Below are 18,480 nucleotides of genomic sequence, written 5' to 3'. Positions count from 1 at the left end.
AGCTCTGCAAAGACCAGGCTGAGCCATGCAGAAGCAATCAAACATATCAGCTGGTTTGGGCTGGAAGGCACCTTAAAGATCATCTAAACAGTTCTGGAGTGTTTCTTTAACCCAAAAGCAGTGAAATTGTTTCTTGCACCAGGGACAGTCCCTAGAGGACATTGACACAGGAGCCCTGAAGCCACACAATTCCCCAAAGCCAGGGCTCCTCAGGACAGCACAGTCTGTAGGACAATGTGATGTGCTGGGGATGAGCTGGCACCAACCCCTCTCCCAGATCCATGGGACATCTCAGACACCTCTTCTCATGGCTGATCCTCTGTTAGGGCACCAGGGACCCCATGGTCTCAGCCAGGCTGAGCAAGCCCATGACCTGCTGCCAGAGCCCTCTCCAGCAAAGCCAGGGTGGACAGGAGTCACCAGGATGGACAGGAATTGTCAGGATTGTCAGGAGTCACCAGGATGGACAGGAATTGTCAGGATTGTCAGGAGTCACCAGGATGGACAGGAATTGTCAGGATGGACAGGAGTCACCAGGATGGACAGGAATTGTCAGGATGGACAGGAATTGCCTTGCAAGAACTCCTCCTACCAAAGGTCCCCAGCTGCACCAGTACCTTCCCTCACAGCACATCCCTTCAGCTCTGCTCCTGCCAGCACAGCTCTGTGCCTGACAGCCTCAAGCCTGCACTCCAAAGGCATTTTCTGCTCCTATCCCTTTCCTTTGGCTCCAGGGATATCCTTTCAGGTAGGCAGGAGCTGACCAACTTTTTTCTTGCCCTAGGGATCCCTCCCAGATCTTTACCTGCCACAGAGCAACCTTTTCTCTCTTACCCTGGATACCCTGGTGAAAAATCCCTACTCCTCCCTAGCCCTGGCACCAGCCTTTTATAGCGTTCCCAGGCTCCTGCTCAGCTGAGATCAGGGCTGCTGCTCCTTGGGGCTCCCAGGGCCAGCTACCCCACCACCACAGGCTCCCAGGGTCCCACCATCAACATGCTGGGGGTTGCTGGGAGGGTGTCATCTCCTCCTTTACTCAGTCTTCATCCTCTTCATCCTGACCTGTGTGCTGCTGAATCCTGCTCCTGCTCCATCTCCATGGCTGTTGCCTGTCAATGCTCTCATCCCTGGAGTCCTGGCACAGCTGGGAAAGCTTTTTAAGCACATCACCTCCTGCCTGCCCCTCATCCTTGCTGAATCTCCCACTGCCAGTCTCCCTGCACATTTTCCTGAAGGAAAGACACTAATGGATATATAAATAAAGCAACCTGTGTATTCTTTTCCCTGCTCAGAGCTTGGATAACCTGTGGTTGACCCCTCCTAGTCCTCCCTAAACCACAAGCCCAGTGTGTGCTGCCGCTGCTGCTGCTCTGGCATTTTTATGAATGGCCTTGAGCCCGGGGAAGAGATGTGAGCTGGATTTGGAGCAGCTCCATCCCTTCTACCGCAGCGCTAATCTTGACAAACGATCAGCGTGTGCCTTTCCAGCCAGAGATAAGGCTGCCTGGCCACTTCAAGTCACTCTGCTTTCCCACCAAGGTTCTCAGCCCATGGCCATGGCTTCCTCTGGAGCCTGGGCAAGCCCAGGTGCCCCCAGCCCACAGTTTGGGGGTCATGCTCTGAAATCACACCCCTGGGACTGTGGCCAGGGGATCCAAATCAGACAAATGTTGTCACCTTGCCTGGGTTTCTGATGCACCAGGCATGCCTCCTGCCTGCACACCTGTGCTGCCCTGTTCTTCTAAATTCTTCTAAGCCTTCTGCTGTTTACAGTTTTGTAATGGAGTTTCTCACCCACTTTTCATGTAGATTATGATTGTTTTGCATTTTTTTCTAGAGGAAGAAAGAATTTGATAAACTGTTGTTTTGACCAGTGTGGCTGGAGAGGTGGCAATTTCATCCTCCAATCCATAGACACCTTTGAAATTCTATAAATATTGGAGTTTGGAAATAAACTACCCCTTTTTTACCTGAGACATTTCAGCTCATGCTTCGTGTCCTATTGTGACACACCTGCATCCCCTTCCCCTTGACACCAATGGGAGAAGTGGTCCATGCCCAGCAAGGAGCAGGGATTTGGCAAAAGCATGTGCTGGGAGCCAGAAAGAGCTTCCAGTCCTGCAGCTGAATCATGAGCATGGTGGACTTTCCTTGAGCTCAGTTTTAGCTGGGAACTGGAGCACCTGCAGAACTATCACTGTTCTGCTTGAACTGGTACCCCACTGCCCTGCTGCGGTTTGGGACATGTGTCCTGCCTGACAGCTTGGGCAACACAGTGTCCCCACCCCTCCCCAGGGCTGGGGAAGCAGTGTGGGATAGCTGTGGGATCTTCCCAGGGATTATGACATGGGAGAATGAGTCCTGAGTGGGTCCTGATGGATGTGCACCTGGGAAATCCAGGCTGTCCAGAAGGGTCCCTCTCTCACACAGACACAGACCTGCTGCCAAGAGAAAAGGCCTCTGTGAGTGCCAATTCAAGGAATGCCTTTGATCCAGTGGGAATCACTGGGGAGAAACTCTGACTCTAAATAGAGCTGCTCTCTTGCCTTGCCACTTTGGGAAATGAATTTGTACTTGGAAAAAACTCAGGCTGGGAGAGCTCTTGGGAAGCCATCCAATCCATTTCCCTATGCCAAATTGGTCCTGACAGGTTTTTTTTTTTATCTAACCTTTCCTTTAAAATCTCCAGATGGCTCAATACAGTCTCCTCCAGGGCTATATTATTTTTACTAGCAGATACTGTTTTATTATTAATATTCAAATTAAATTTCCCTTGCTGCAATCTGCTCCTATCCCATGGCAACAGAGAGAGCAACTGCCCTCTCATTGCCCAGCATGCTGGGGGGGGTTTCCACCACTGGTACCTATTTAAAGCTCAGCATTCGGGTGGGAAAGGTTGGTCCTGGCCAAGATCAAGCTGAGTTGCACAGTTCCTGGGCTGTGCTATCACTTTTGTTGTCTCTGTGCATCTGGTGGTACAAGAGCACACACCCACCCCTGTGCAGGCACCAAACCTCATACCCAGATGGGAACAGGAGGTCAGGGGCTGCTGGCTTGTTGACCCATGAAGGGAGGCAATTACTCAGCTGATGAGGCCATGCAAGTGTTAATTAAAAAGCATGGGAAGCAGACCAGGTCACTGTTTGGTGTCATCCGCTCGTGAAATTAGCCTCGTGGTGGCTCCCCCAGCCCTCCCCAGGAGCTGGAGCAGGGGAGCAGCTGCCCCTAGTGCCTCTGCTCTTGCTCTCATCTCTTCCTGCTCAGCTCCTGTTTCTGGGTGCCTCCTGTGTCCTGCATCATGTTCCTGCTGGATCCTTGGCAGGGAAAAACTACCTATTCATTTCTGGACTGGCTTGGAGCAGGAGTGAGAGGTGGAACCAAAATAATCAGCTCCTGCAGTCCCAGTGGAGAAGGAAGCTCCCATGGCACATGGTGAGCCATTGTAGGATGTGCTCCTATGGAATCACTGATGGACACGACCCTCCTAGTTAGGCACCCCTGTGGGCAGGGTTTTCCCAGCATCCAGATTTGAGCAGCAGCAGCAGCAGCAGCTCTGATCTGATCCCCTTCACTGTCCAGGTGAAGCCAGGGGAGAAGCAGATCTTTCCTCTGGGAAGCACCAAGGGCTGGTGCTCCCTGACCAGAGAGCAGCTCTGCAGAGCCCTTTGGCAGCAGTTCAGTGTGGCAAAGCCCTTCCATTCTGCTGGAGAGCTCAGTGCTCAGCATGTGCTTCACAGCTCTGGGAGATGGGGCTTGGCATCTTCTCCATCCGCCCTGGGACATGCCCATGCTGGGAGGATGCCCTGGGAGAAGGGAGTCTCCTGTTTGTTCTCCACATGAGACCTCTCCAAAGCCAGGTTGCCATGCCAGGCTCCTCATGGGCACCCTCCTGTGCCTGGCCAGAGTTTGCAGTGTGGTGGGGGCTGCCCGAAGCACAGCTGGGCACCAGAGAGTTCAACCTGAGCTGCTCCCTGATAAGAGCAACTTCACAAATCCCAGTTTCCTGCTGCTCTGTGTCTCATGGCTGGATTAGCTCACAGCTAATAAGGCACATGAGAGTTTCCCCCATGATTTGGGGCACCCATAATGGCTCTTTCCTGTATGGATTCCCTGTTGTCTTACAAAAGAGCTGATGATGAATCCATTTCCTCAGTTGGGACCCAAGTTTGGCGTTCTCTTGTCTACTCAGATGTCTTTTTTCATAAACAATTAGACAATAGAACATGAAAATGGGAATCAGGGTCTCTGAGGATCCTGCCTCACTCTGAAATCTGGTGTTTCAAAGGTGAGTTTGGACAGCAGTGCCAGACAGACAGACAGACAGACAGACAGACACACCCACCCAAGAGCAATGGCTCCCACCTCCTCCCTTTCCCAGCCAGGCTGGTGAGAATGAAGGAGCACTTTTAGCTCAGCCCTGTTGTACCCATCCAGCACAGCACAGGCTCCAAGGCTGGGGCCAAGGGCTCTTTCTGAAGCCGTGCAACACCAGATGTTTTTTTCCGGAGGCCTCAGACACACACGTGCAGCTTGCTGTTATTAGAACTGGCTCACACTCCCTGTGCACAGGGAAAAAAAATTAAGGCCATGCTCAAACTTCATTCTCCACTTTGGCATCCAGCATTGAACCAGGCAGGCTCGGTCAGTTTTTGTTTGTTTTTATAGAATTGCTTGTGGAGCGTCCCTCCTGCAGCATCCCAGAGGAGCAGAACAATTCAGTGCACCAGCTGGATGAGGATTGCTTCATGTGCTGCCAAGTGTACCACGTACAAAGCACACTGCAGCACCTCTGGGGTGCAGCCTGACAGGCTCAGCAACACCCTGCAGCAGCTTGAACCAAGAGGATGCACTGCTTCAGTGCTCAGGCTTCCTCCTCTTGGTTTTCTGCCTGGTCTGTCCAGCTTGCCTCTCCCAGCTTGGCCTTCTGATGGATTTTTCTTCTCCTGATAATGTTTCCGTACTCACCTCAGACTGAGCCAAAGATTCTTTTTAACTGAAAAAGGCTGTTTGTCTCAGTATCTTATCATCTCTGTCTCAGCCCAAGCCTTGATGCCTCCTTCCCCCAGCAGCAGGTTTCACTCCTTCATTTGGAATTTCACACGGCCACCTTTTCTTAGTCACCTCTTGTTTTCTTCCAAGAGTTTCAGAGAAGCATGGCACATCTTGTCATGGTGCTTCCCTGACTTAAAGCTGGCTTCTGCCAGCCAAGACAGGAATCTCATCAAAAAACTTCTGGTGACGTTTTGGTGGGATGTTCAAGGGTGTAACTGCCTGCATATATCACAAAATTTCCTGCTCTCTAGAATGGCTTCACCTCTGCAGGTCTTCAATAAGACCTCCACTGGGTAGCACTGGGGATATTACCCCCTCCCAAAATGCCCAGTGCCCCAGGTGGGGTCCTTTCCTCTCTACCCAACAGCCGTGGCTCACACAAAGGGTCTTGAACTGCTGTGGTTAATGGTGTGGAGCCTGGGGAGGGCAGGGCAGGGTGCTCAGGGTCACCTGTGGGTGGGGGCATCGGGGTGCAGGACAGCAGGGATCTCTGCAGGGCAGGATGGCAAGGAAACACAAACATGCCTTCCAGAGCCGTGAAAGACAAAATGTGCTTGGCTATGGGAGATCCAGGAGTCTGCAGGGAAAGGCAAGGGATTCTCTCCTGGAGCCTGGATCCAAAGCCAAAATCTGAGGAGAGCTCCAAAATGGCACCACTTCCCTCTCCCCCTTCCTGCAGGTGCTGGGTTCGCTGGGGGATTCTCGATGAGCCAGGCTGGTGCCAGCCATGATTGACAGCTGCCAATCTCCAGCAGCACAGATGTCCTCGGGGACAGCGTTAGGGTCGCTTCAGCCTTTCTCTCCCTTGTGCTCCGGGATGAAGCAGGGCAGAGATGGGGACTGGGGGGAACCAGAAGCCAGAGGACTCCAGATCCCGCTGCACCTGCTACCCCGTGGGGGCAAACTCCCAGTGCGCGGGGAGAGGGCATCGGGACAAGGGGACAAGACGGGGCCGGGGTCGGGACAGAGTGTGAGCCCCTCGCAGCCCCCGCCGGGGTGGGCAGCGCTCCTCCCGGGCCGGGCCGGGGGCTGCAGCACCGCTGGGGGGGGCTCCAGGGGGGAGAATGGGGGTCGGGGGGCTCCGCTTTGTCTCCCCGCCCGCGGGGCCGGGGTCGGCGGCCGTGGGAGGGCGGGAGGAGGAGCGCGGCCCGCCCCCGCCGCCGCCGTACAAAAGGGGACGGGCGGGCGGCGGAGCGGCGTGTGCCGCCGGGCAGGGCCGGGCAGGGCTGGGGACAAGGACAGGGACAGGCAGGGGCCGGGCAGGGCTCAGGGAGCGGCGCTCGGTCCCCTCCTCAGCGCTGTCCCGGCGGGGCCCAGCGGCCCCCCCGTCCCGCCCCGTCTCATCCCGTCCCATCCCATCCCGTTCCATCCCATCTCATCCCGTCCCATCCCATCCCGCTTCACCGCCGGGCCGGGACCATGCGGCGGGCGCGGGCGCTGCGCCGCCGCGGAGCGCTGCTCGCCTGTCTCTCCTTGGGGACGCTGCTGGCCCTCGCCGACGCCAAGGGTACCTTCTACCACCCCGCCGCCCCCCTGCCCTACGGCGGCAGGTACAGCCTCTACACGGCCGGCTCCAGCCCGCAGCTCGGCCCCGGCAAGCCCGTGGGCAAGCACAAGTAAGCGACCCCCGGCCGCGGCCGCGCAACCCATCCGGAGGGCACCGGGAGCCGCCGTGCCCGGCACCGAGCCGGGGCTCCGTCGGGCATCCCTTACCGGGAATAGAGCGCGGCCACCGCGCACCGCCCGCGCCTCTGGGCTCTACGGGCAGCATCCCCGGGGGACACACTGCCGCGGGTACCCAAACCACGGTGCCGACCGTGGGTGCCTTCCCGAGGGCTCGCTTGCAGGCATCCCTGGCTGGGCGGGAGTCCCTGGGCACCGACCGCGGCATCCCTTGCTCGGTATCATCCGCCAGGTACGGAGCGAGGGCTGGCGGCAGCGCAGCAGAGCCCGAATGTCTCGGTGCCCCCCTCCATCTAGAGGAGGCTCCGGGAGTTGTATTTCCAGGAGGGAACGAACGGGCTCCGTGAGGTGGGACACGTGTGCTGCGGTGCGGTGCGGGACGGCGCTGGGGGAGGTGGGGATGGGGGTGCCCGTGTGTGGTTTTGGGGTGGGTGCAGGTACCTGCTCTGCGTGACATCGGCGGGTGGGGATGTGCGGGAGGGGAGGATGGCAGTGCACAGACCTAGGTGTGAAAACAGCTTGGCTTGGAGGGAATTGCTTGTAAAGTACATACATGCCGGAGTTTAAATACGTTTTCAAGAAACCTGGAAAGCTCGGGCAGTGAGGAATGTGGGTTTTACACAAACTGTAGACTTTTTCCGTTCAGTTGCATAAGAGCTGTTACACTGGGGGCGGAGAACTCTGTTACATTGGGGGGTGTTCCTTCCCTCTCTGCTTGTTTGCTAGGGCAGTTTCTGCAGGGCTCCTTTGAAAGAGGGAGGATGTGGGGTTACGAACAAGCTGAAACGAATAAAGTAACACTAGGGATGAACAATACTGGCAGTGCCAGTGAGAACTTTCAGAAACCCATAAAATTTTCCAGCTGCTCACTGTAAAAACATCAGGCTGGAGCTATAAAACTGCTTGCCACAGGTGTGTGAGAAGGGAAGGGGGTTCTGAGAGAAAGAGTGAGCCAGAACCACACTAACCTGTGTAGGCAGGGTTTATTAGTAGTGGCTAGTAGATCTGCCTGCATTGGCTACTAGTTAACTTAGAGGCAGCTGGTGGTGTTTGTAAGCAGGTCCTGGGTTTATGGATAGTCTGTGATCCTGAATTTCCACACATGAACACACATAGACTCCCTTCTCTCCAGCTGAGAGAAGTGGCTGGCCTTCCTTCTCCTGTGGTCCTGTGCATGGATGAATGACTCACTTGTGGAGGAGCAGGGAGCAGCACAGGGACCTACTCATGCTCTGAGCCTGGCAGCCCCTTGCCAGGGCAGAGCTGCTCAGGTCTGGGCAGGCTGGAAATGCCAGTCACAAATGGGAGTGGTGTGCCCATCCTGGTGGATCAGAGAGGGGCTGGGGTGGATGTGCTGCTGCAGCTCCTGGGGAGAGCAAGTGGGATGTGCTGGGGGTGTGGGACCAGGGGATCCCTGCTGGAAGGGAGAAGAGAGAGGTTTGGAGGGAGGATGACCCTGCTCATACCTTGCTGCTTCATGGAGAGAGCTCCTGCCCTGGGGGCTGTTGGAGATTGTGCAGCCTCTGGATGGGGGCACTGGGAGGCAGCCGGGGCTGCTGCAGCTCAGCTGCCTCCCAGGCTGGGATGCAGTCAGAGTTCCCTGGCATGGCCATCACATGGCCTGTGGAGAACAGCCTCAGGGCTGAGCACAGAGATGAGCTGCAGGGCCTCAGCCCAGCTCTCAGGGGCTTGCTGTAGTGGTCTGGATGATGTTGAGACACTTCTGGCAGGTGGAGGTACAGGAAAGGGACTGTGACTGTCAGGATGGAGCAGAAGGGTTTGGTAAGAAGGTCTATGGTGTCTCCTGTTTGAGTGTGAGTGTGTGCATGAGCAGGGTGGGTGTGCACAGCCCTCCTCCAGCCCCCCCATGTCACACTCAGGCTCGCCCTGAGTGGGGAAAGATCAATGAAGGAGGGACAAGCACTGATGGCAAACAGGTGAAGACAAAGTGTGCTCCCTATCCATCCATACCAAGCCCCCAGCTGGCACAGGGGCAGCCACGTCCTCCCGCCTCACTGAACACCTCCCTGCACCTGCAGCTTGCGCTGGCCCATCTGCCGCCTCCCGCTGACCTCCTGCCTCAGCTCAGCTCTGCACCCTGGGCCTGTGCCCTCCTCTCCTCCTGCTCCGCCGTCTGCCACATCCCCCTGCCCTTAATCCCTGCCTCCCCACACATCCCTGCTGTCTCTGCCCCTGTGGACCAAGTCCATCTGCTCCTGCCAGCAGCCCTGCTTTCAGCTGGAGCAGCCTTGGCCTCCATCTGTCCTGCAGCAGCCCTACATCCTTCCCACACGCTGCCTTCCTCCCAGCCGACTTATCCTCAGTGCCTGGCTGTGCTGCTTGGCTCAGGAAAGCTGGCTGGTACCTGTGGCATGCACTGCAGGGGGATGGCAGGAGGGAAGAGGCTCTCTGTACTCTGTATTGTCCCAGAGATCTGAGGGGGTTTCCAGCCTCCTCCACAGATCTGCTGTGCCCCTGCCTCCGTGATGGAGGGAGCCACAATGCTGCAGCCCTACAGAGCAGCATCTCCTCCCTGTGCCTTGTCTGTGGCAGCACCCACAGCAAGGGCAGAAGGCTTTTGGGGGGGCCCCTGCACTGGCAGCACTCCAGGAGCTGCAGCAAGACAGACCACTCCTGCCAGGCACTGCTGGAGCTATTTCTGGGATCCTATTCCAACAACTGCTGCTGCTGGGATTCTGATTGTCCTCACAGCCTGTCTCACCACACAGTCCATGCTGTGCCAAGCACAGCCCAGCCCTGGGGACACCACCAGCACTGGTGACAACGTGGCTGTGACAATGACAGGAACCACGCTCCTGCAGCATGGTTGTGATGCCCCTCCTCAGCAGCTGCCCAAGCTGGGGGGCTCCTTCCAGCTCCTGCCCCCAGAGCTCTCTGGCAGTGTCTGGCAGTGCTGTCTGCTGGGTGGGGGGTGACAGTGTCTCTCTGTGTCCCCCCAGGAGTTACTGTGCCTACGTGGTGCAGCGCAACGTGACGTGCACGCTGCAGGACGGGGCCGAGAGCTACGTCAAGGCTGAGTACCACAAGTGCAGCTGGGGACCCAAGTGCCCAGGGAAAGTGCTGTGAGTATGGGGCACCCTGGGCCATGGCTCCCTTCCCCTCCCAAAGAGATTTATCTCCTGAGACCCTGTGCCACCGTTCTGACCATGAACCCCCACTTTCCAGAGGGCAGTGAAAGGGGCTGAAGGGCTTCTCCTGGACATGGCAGACAGTGGCAGGGCAGTGGTGTTGGGAGGAGATAAGGTGGGATCTGTCAGGAGGGAGGGGGAGCTCTATCCCTGCTCAGAAACTGTCAGGGGAGGTTTAGACTGGATATCAGGAAAAGGTTTTCACCCAGATGGCAGCTGAGCACTGGAAAAGGCTCCCCAAGGAAGCTGATCTTGGCACCAAGCCTGACAGAGTGAAAGAAGCATCTGGATAATGCTCTCAGGCCCATGGTGTGATTTTTGGGGGTGTTCTGTGCAGTTGCTGGGTACAATGATCCTTATGGGTCCCTTCAAACTCAGGTTATTCAATGATTCAGCAATAAATCTGTAAATCATGGGAAGTGGGGAAGTCCTGTGCAGGTGTGTAGAAAAGCAGTTTGTCATGGACCTGCAATGTGGCAGAATGATGGCAGCTCAGTGAGAACCTTGCTGAGAAGATGAGGAAATGGAGCCTGTGGCTGGGGATGGCTCAGTGCTTCCTGCTCCAGGAAAATACTTGCAAAACTCTGCCACCTGGTCAGTGCTGGAGGGAAACACTTTACTGTGCCACAGCTGGAGCCACCAGTGGTGCAGGGTCTTTGTCCTTCACCACCCTCCAGGGATGCTGCTCCATGTGGAAAAGCTCTCCTGCATCCTCCCCAGGATGGAGGAGTGGAGCAGAGCTGAGCACAGAGGAAAACTGGGATGAGAGAAGTTTTTGTCAGAGCCTAGTAGCCATCCTGTGGCAGCTGGCTGGGACTCTCCGTGCCCCAGTGGTGCCATGGGCTCTGCTCAGATCCTCTCCTGGCAGAGATGGGCAGCTGGACTCACTCACTCACTTGTTCTTCCCATCACAAGTGTTTTAGCAGCATCTGGGGACTTCAGGACATCCTGCAGCTGCTGGTACCCATGGAGGAGATCTCCAAAGCCTCTCCCATCTCCACGATGTCCTCTGTCTCCTTCAAACAAAACCAGGGTGAAACCAGAGTGTTTTCTGAGAGCAGCTGGACCCACAGCTGAATTTTCTGCAGAGCCTCAGATGCTGTATCCATGGACAAAAGGGAAGCATGGGTTTTCCACGTGCTGGGGCCATCAGTGAATGTTTGTGCAGCTGGCTGCAAATACTTCCCCTTGCTGCTGTTTGGAGCAGCAGCAGAAAGATTTGGAAGTGCCCAAGGCTTTGAGCTCCTCTGCAGAGGCTGGGATGACACAGAGAAGGTGCTCTGCCTTATGGATGCCACTTTTCTTCACCCCCTGACAGTGGCTGGAGCAGCAATCTCCTGTGGTACATCCAGGCAGGTTTCTACACACTACAACAGAAGGAAAGATCATTGAAATTCAGCAGAATCTGTGAAGAGAAGTATCAAGAAGAGCTTGTTTTGAAACTGTCCCCTTGGGAAATGGATGTTGAGAAATTTTGAAGAGATTCAAAGAGCAGAGGCTTTGGGTTTGGTTTATCCTCCTGTCCTGTGGTGTCTATGGAGGTGGCTGTATCTCTCTGGGAATTGTGTGGGAGCAGCACTGCCAGGGGCTACAGCCTGGGCTGGGGACACTGAATTCAGACAAGGACATGGATGGCAGGGACTCAGCCCTGTGTACTGCCCTGACTGATGGATTAGTGCCTTCTGCAGCCCCTCTGCAGCACGGATGGCTGTGCTGCTCCTCCAAGACCTTCTGCTGAGCATGCTAGAGAAGAACAAGAGGCTGATGGTGTGTGTTGTTGCAAAACAGCAAACTTCAGGCTTTTCAGGCCCTGGTAAATTCAGATTGGAAATTTCCAGAAGGCAGGCTTAAAGCATTGGTGTTTGGAGGTGGTAAGAAAAGTGCTGTGTTCAGCCCTGTACGGCTCAGCTCAGCTGGTGGGGGAACACAGGGGCCAGCAGGGCCCTGTTCCAGCACTGCTGCCTCACAGGAAAGCAGGGAGCAGCTGAATCCTCCCCAGTGGCTGGTGGGACCCCATTCAGAGCAAGAGCAGAGGGGGAAGCTGTGAGGTGGCACCTTGCACCTTGTGTGCTGGCTGTGGGAGGATCAATGCTGTAATACCCAAATTAGTGATGGAGACACTTCCCAGGGCATCCCAGCTGGGGCAGGAGGCAGGGTAAGGAGCCATCCCTCTGTGCACATGACAGCATCCCCCTGGAGACCCTCACCAGGCCAGCCCAAGCCTCTTTAGGCTTCCCAGCAAACTGATGCCCTCCACACAGAGAGGAAACACCTTTTCAAAGGTATTTCAACCCTCATGGGCGCTTCCAGGATTACAGCTGAGGATTGTTTTGATCCCACTAGGAAATTCTGTAGGTCAATTCAAAGTGCAAACCACTTTTACAAGCAGTCCACTTCCCTCTTGGAAGTAATGTGAGCTTGTAGGGCCTTTGGAATCGGTTCCATCATTTCATCTTGTGCTCTGCTGGCCAGGAGCTGCCACACAGTGTCACAGTAGTCACCTCTCAGGCCAGGAACTGCAGCAATGCACTTAGAGCTGCAGTTCTAAATCACCACAGTGTCCCAGGTTAAAAAATACTCAACCAAAACCCCACTGTAATGCTGCAGTGAGCTCTTGGAGAAGATGGGCCATGGTCTGCAGGTGCAGCTCAAGGGTTTCAGCCAGGCTTCCCCATGTGCCCAGATTTCCCACGTTCAACTGGACTGTGACCCTGCTCTACTGCTTGATGTTGAGGTTGCTTCTCTAAACTGTCTTCTCTCTCTCTCCCTCCCCTCTCCTGGCAAGGTACCGCACCTTCTTCAGGCCCAAATACAAGATTGGATACAAGACAGTGACCGAGCTGTCCTGGAGGTGCTGCCCAGGCTTCATGGGAGAAGGGTGCCATGACAGCCCGACAGACCAGCCTGGCCTTCTGCCCCAGCATCCCAGCCCTAAAATGCCCCCTGGGCAAAAGATGTTTCCAATGCCCAGACCTCCTCCCTATCCCAAAAGCCACCCTGACCTGTTCCCGGGACCAAAGAAGAATCAATATGGTGAGATCTTGCTCCTGCTTCATGTCCCCAGGTCATTGCATTGTCATGCACTCGAACCTCCAGGTTCTCTTGGTTCCAGTGTAGAGCATAAATCTGGCAAAACTGCAGTGGGTGACGTGTTTTCCATCAGAGACCTGACATTTGATTGCTTTGAGGACCACTTGTTTTTTAAATCTTGTTTCTTTCAAAACATGCAGTTTCAAAATTGCCTTTCCTGATTGATTTAGAGCATTTTCCCATTAATTATAGGGTTGATGTGGGGTGCCTCAAGATGAAGCTCTCCTGGGCTGTTATCCTCACCTGCTGTTGAACTTCGGAACAGAGGGCTGGATCCCAAGAGGAAAGAGGGTTTCCTGATAGCTTAAGGAGAGATGTGGGCTGAGATTTTGCTGAAGTGACAATAACAGAGGGCAGGACACAAGGTTATTATGGGAAAGGAAGTTAAAGGAGCACCAGCCCTCACTGTGCCCTCTCTATTTGTGGTAATGTTCCTCACTCAGGGCTCACCAAATGTAGTGGTGTTCGCATGGATCCCAGGACGAGGGAAGAGATGAGAACCTTGACTCCATGTTTCAGAAGGCTGATTTATTATTTTATGATATATTAAAAGAAAATTATATATTAAAACTATACTAAAAGAATAGAAGAAAGGATTTCATCAGAAGGCTAGCAAGGAAAGGCAAGGAATGATAAAATCTTGTGACTGCTCACAGCCTCGACACAGGTGGCTGTCATTGGTCATCAAGTAAAAACAATTTCACATGCTGGGTAACCAATTCTCCAAATCACATTCCAAAGCAGCAAAACATGGAGAAGCTGAAGCTTCCCAGCTTCTCAGGAGAAAAGATCCTGGCAAAAGGATTATTCATAAAATATGTCTGTGACACCTGTTTCTTTCCCTGTGCAGGCAGGAAGCTGCCTGGCCTCTTCGGGGACCGCCTGGATCGGCTGGAGGAGGAGGTGAGGCGCCTTTCCCAGTCCTACGACAGCCTGCACACCATGGTGAGTGGGCTGGGGGACCGCCTGCGCCTGGCCATCCAGGAGGACACCACCAAGATGATCGGCTCCCTGATGAACAGCCCGGGCACGCCAGACTCCTCCGTGGGCTTCGGCATCATTCCCGACGGCCTGGTGGACGTGGCAGACAAAGCTGACATCGCCACGTACCCTCCCGTAGGGGACATCCTGACCAAAGTGACCGAGGTGAGCGACGTGCTGAAAACCAAGGCGGATCTGCTGCACGAGGTGCGGGGCATGGTCCTGGACCACGATGGGCAGATCAAGCACCTGCTGGAATCCGCCCGGCCCTCGCCTCTCACCTCCATTGACCTGCTGGAGGAGTATGTGGACACGAGGCTGAGCAACCTGCGTGGAGAGCTGCTCGATGGCTTCGAGAAGAAGCTGGGCAAGATCCAGACCACGTGTGATTTCCGCATCCAAGAGGTGCGGCAGCAGTGCGAGGAGGAGAAAGCCGCCAACCTGCGGCTGCAGCAGACGCTGGATGGGAAGGAGCTGGAGATCAAGAAAGAGATCTCTCAGCTGGAGACCCAGATCCAAGGGCTGACGGTGGTGGAAAGCTGCTGCAGCAACCTGGACTACCTCACAGATCGCATGAACATCCTTGAGAAAGGCCTTCACAGCATCTCTGAGTCCCAGAAGAACCTGCACTCACGCCTGGATGGAGAAATCTCCACTGTCACCCTAGGGAACCTCTTTGAAGGGCGCTTCGAGGACCTGGAAGCCAGGCTCAATGCCACAGAGAGGGAAACAGGGAGCTGCTGCTCTGGTATAGAGGACAGCATGAAAGGCACAGTGGTGGCAGAGGTGGATGGCATGAGGACTGCCTTTGAAGACAAAATGCAGACCCTGGAGGACAGGTTCATGACCATCGTGGGGGAGCTGAGCAATGTCAGTTCTCCCATGGGCATGGACGGAGCAGTGGTGCCTGTGCTGGAAGGGGAGCTTGCCAGCATGAGGAAACGGACAGATGAGACACTGGAGGCGTTGCAGAATCGCCTCATCACCCTGGAGAGCACCTGCTCCCTGGGCTGCACCTCTGCCTCCAAAGATGTGGAGACCTTTCGCACGGAGATCGAGGACTGCCAGAACAAGAACCAGGACCTGCTCCTCCGCATGGACAGCAATTACGACCTCCTGCGCAAGCTGAACGCCACCATCCTGGAGATCCAGCGGCGAATCGAGGAGGAAGCATCAGGGGCTTTGCAAGGGGAGATCACCTTGCTGAAGATCAACCTGAACACTGTGAGCAAGTCTCTGACAGGGCTCAAGGACTCCGTCTCCCAGTACTCAGACACAGTGACGCATGTCAACTCCTCTCTAGATGAGCACGAGCGGAAGATTGAGGATGAGGTCCACTCCATCCAGGAGAAAGTCAACGACCAAGGTTCCCAGCTTTTCTTCAGCAACCGCCGTGTCCTGAACCTCAAGGGAGACCTGGAGCGACTCAAAGCCAGGATTGTCAGCGACTTGAGCTCCTGCAAGAACGTGGCCCATGGCCTGCAGCAGGAGGTTTCTCGCTTCGATGAGCGGGTGGCGCGGGTGGAGAGCGCCTGCGGCAGGCTGGGGGCCATTCCCGGCAGCCTGGATGACATCAGGGAGGAACTGGAGAAACACACGGGCAGTCTGTGGGACTACATGGACCACATGAACGGGACACTGGCTGCCCACTCTCAGGAAATAACAGGACTGAAGGACAACTTGCTTGACTGCCAAGCTAAGGTCTCTGAGCTGGCAGAGCAGGTCGGGTACTTGGAGGAGAAGGCGGAGAGGAGGCAGCATTAGCCACACTGCAATGCCATGTGTCTTCCTTCTCCTGCTGTGAAGGACAGGATTAAATTATATCACACAGACTCACTCCAATGTGACAACAGTTCTTGGGATAATTTTTTTATGAAAAGCTGCTACATATTTTTGTTTTCCCCTAATCTTGTTGGCCCCACTTCTCCTTAACTCCACCATGCTGGTGCTCCCCTCCTGATGCTCAGCAACTGTCCTGACCCTGGCGCAGCAGTGTCACTGCCTCCTGGCTGGGTGTGTTGCTTTGGCTCCTGGGCTGATGACCCCGGAAGGACAACTCAAGAGTAAGCTGGAAGCAGAAACTTTTTTTTCTTTTTTTTTTTTTTTTTTTTTTGTGGATTTATAATTTCTTGAAGAATAAAACCCTGTAGTTATCAGCTGAGGAATAGTTTCTCTGACCTAAAGACCACCTGCATCTTAATCCAGAGACTGAGCAGAGCCAGGGCTCCTTGCAGGGAACAAAACTCACCACAGCAATCATAGATTTCAAAGAACACACGTATTCACACGTCCCTCCGGGAACTGGCTTCCCTTCTCTGAGATGGCAGCCCTCCTTGTGTATGGTAAATCCATTTATAATGCTCCCTCCTCCATGCAGATGCAGATGCCTTATGGAGCATATGAGGGTGTGCATTAGGAAAACACATATGCATATATATATATATAGTATGTGTATGTATATTTTTGAACAATCCTGTGCCATGGTGCTCATCTGATTCCAGTTTCCTAATGCTGCCCCCATGTCCTTTGCCATATTCCAAAGACCCACACCAAGTTGCAAAAAGCTGTGGCAGCAGTGTTTGGAGAGAGCTGGTTTTGGGGGCTGCTGTGCTTTGCAATCCTACTTTGCTGGGCTCTCTAGTTACACCTGGGACTGACATGATGGTTATGGAAAACACGTGTCTTCCCTGAGAAGAACTGTGTCCATAGGTCTCTGCAGATACCAAGCTGTGCACAGAGCAGTACTGTCCTCCAGCTCTGTCTCTTTCCTGTTTTATTGCTTAAGCTGTGAACTCCATCATCTCATCCCAGGCAGGAGAGTTCCAGCTGCTGCAGGGTGTGAGTGCACCAGTGGAGGAGCAGGAGCCCATGTCCTCCTCAAGCTCTTCTGATCCCACTGGGTTGCCAATAGCCTTGGGACCAACACTGATGTGGAACAAGGCAGGGCATCTGTGAGAACACCTCTGGAGGCCTGTCCTCAGCTCAGAATGAAAAACCCACATCATTTACCCAGCTTGACTCTGGTTTCCCACAAACAGGCAAGCTGGAAAACACTGTCCATGTTCCTGTGCAACTCCAGCCTTGTCCCGCAGAGCTGTCGCACACAGAATCCATCTCTCCTAGGAGCCCACCATGGGCATCCTCCACTGATCAGCCAATGGGGACTTCATTACTAGGATGAGGAGGAAATTAAAGAGCCTCCACCCAAGCAACTCTGGCACTTTATAGCAGAGGAACATACTTTTCTCTCAGCATTGTAGCTCATGAACCCTTCCACACCAGCCAGCCTTTGGCTCTCACACAGTGCCTGTCACCCTCACCAGGCTGTCCCTGCTCTTCTGCACCATAATTCCCTGCCTGATCCCCCCTAATTGCATGAAGGAGCAGCTCTGTGCTCTGACTAGCTCAAACCAGCAGCAACTCCCAGCAGAGATGCATCTGGGCACCTTTTTTCCCCCAAGAAAATCTGGGTGAGCTCCCTTAAACATGCTTCCAGTTTAGGGAGGACCACAGGGACCACTGAGTCCAGTAGCCATGTTCCCCTGAGGCAGTAAAAGCTCGGTCCCCTTCCAGAGGAGCATGAGCTGTGGGAGCATAGAGAGGACACGTGGCCCCCCACCACTTGCCCAGCCCTGCCAGGTGCTCACAGCACCAGAATTTGCTCTCACTGCTCTGGGCTTTGCTGATTTGGAGCTACCCTCCAGCTGCTGAGACACTTCTCCAGCTGAGGAACAATCTCCTGCTGCCTTTGGGCATCCTGAAAAAACTGCTCTTAGACAACAAAACTCTTTCTCCAGCCTCAGGAAGAAGTTTCAAGGCAACTCTGAGTACTTTGTGATGGGCCAGGGGAGCCCTCACCCTGCAGGGGGAGCATCCTGCCTAAGCCCCTTTTCCATCCCCTTTACACCAGGGAGAAAACCAAAGAGAAAACCAAGCCAAGGGCCAGGCTTCCTGTTCCCCAGCCAGGGCTGGATTAGAGTGGGTGAACAGGAACAGCTTCCCCATAAAAGAGGGAGCCAGGACTGGCCATAACAGAACCAGGACAAGGAAGAAGTTTGGCCTTCCAGAAAATGGTGCTATGTTTGGACTATTGCTGACTAGTCACTTGAAGCTATGGACAGTTTGTTATTTCAGTTCTCAGCTATTCATGTTTAAAAAATGAAAGGAACTTTGTACAAAACTGGGCATTTTTTAAAAATTGCTTGCAGAATAAGGAAATGCTGCCCATGGGGTTGTGCTTGCATGGGCAGCTTTCTGAGGCAGTTGATAACTGATCCTGTTAAAAGACTGTGTTCTATTGTTTTTAAAACCATGTCTATTTGTTCAGATTTTAAAAGCTGAAAAACTGTTTGTACTGGAAAGGAAAAAAATAAAGTATTTCTTGCTGAGTTTTCCAGGATCAAAATGACTTGTGTGGCTTCCAGAAGTGGCAGACAAAATGACTTACACACAGGGGTCAGGGAAGGAGAAGGTAGATGCCAGACTGGAGGAAGGAGCCCAGCAGTGCTTCTGCCTTTGTTTTACT

General features: G+C 54.3%; 1 protein-coding gene across 1 annotated transcript; it reads left to right on the top strand.

The window, feature by feature from the left end:
* The first annotated feature begins 6,471 nt into the window (after positions 1 to 6,471).
* Positions 6,472 to 18,314, top strand: EMILIN3 (elastin microfibril interfacer 3). The gene is made up of 4 exons (XM_030232774.2): positions 6,472 to 6,668; positions 9,696 to 9,818; positions 12,670 to 12,917; positions 13,825 to 18,314. Exons 1-4 carry the CDS (start codon positions 6,472 to 6,474, stop codon positions 15,717 to 15,719), a joined length of 2,463 nt encoding a protein of 820 aa, XP_030088634.1. The 3' UTR covers positions 15,720 to 18,314.
* The last annotated feature ends 166 nt before the right edge of the window (positions 18,315 to 18,480 follow it).

The sequence above is a fragment of the Serinus canaria genome, chromosome 20, assembly GCF_022539315.1.
Source record: "Serinus canaria isolate serCan28SL12 chromosome 20, serCan2020, whole genome shotgun sequence".
NCBI classification, from domain to species: Eukaryota; Metazoa; Chordata; class Aves; order Passeriformes; family Fringillidae; genus Serinus; species Serinus canaria.
Note: the sequence above shows the minus strand (reverse complement) of the source record. Positions and strands in the feature narration are given on the sequence as shown.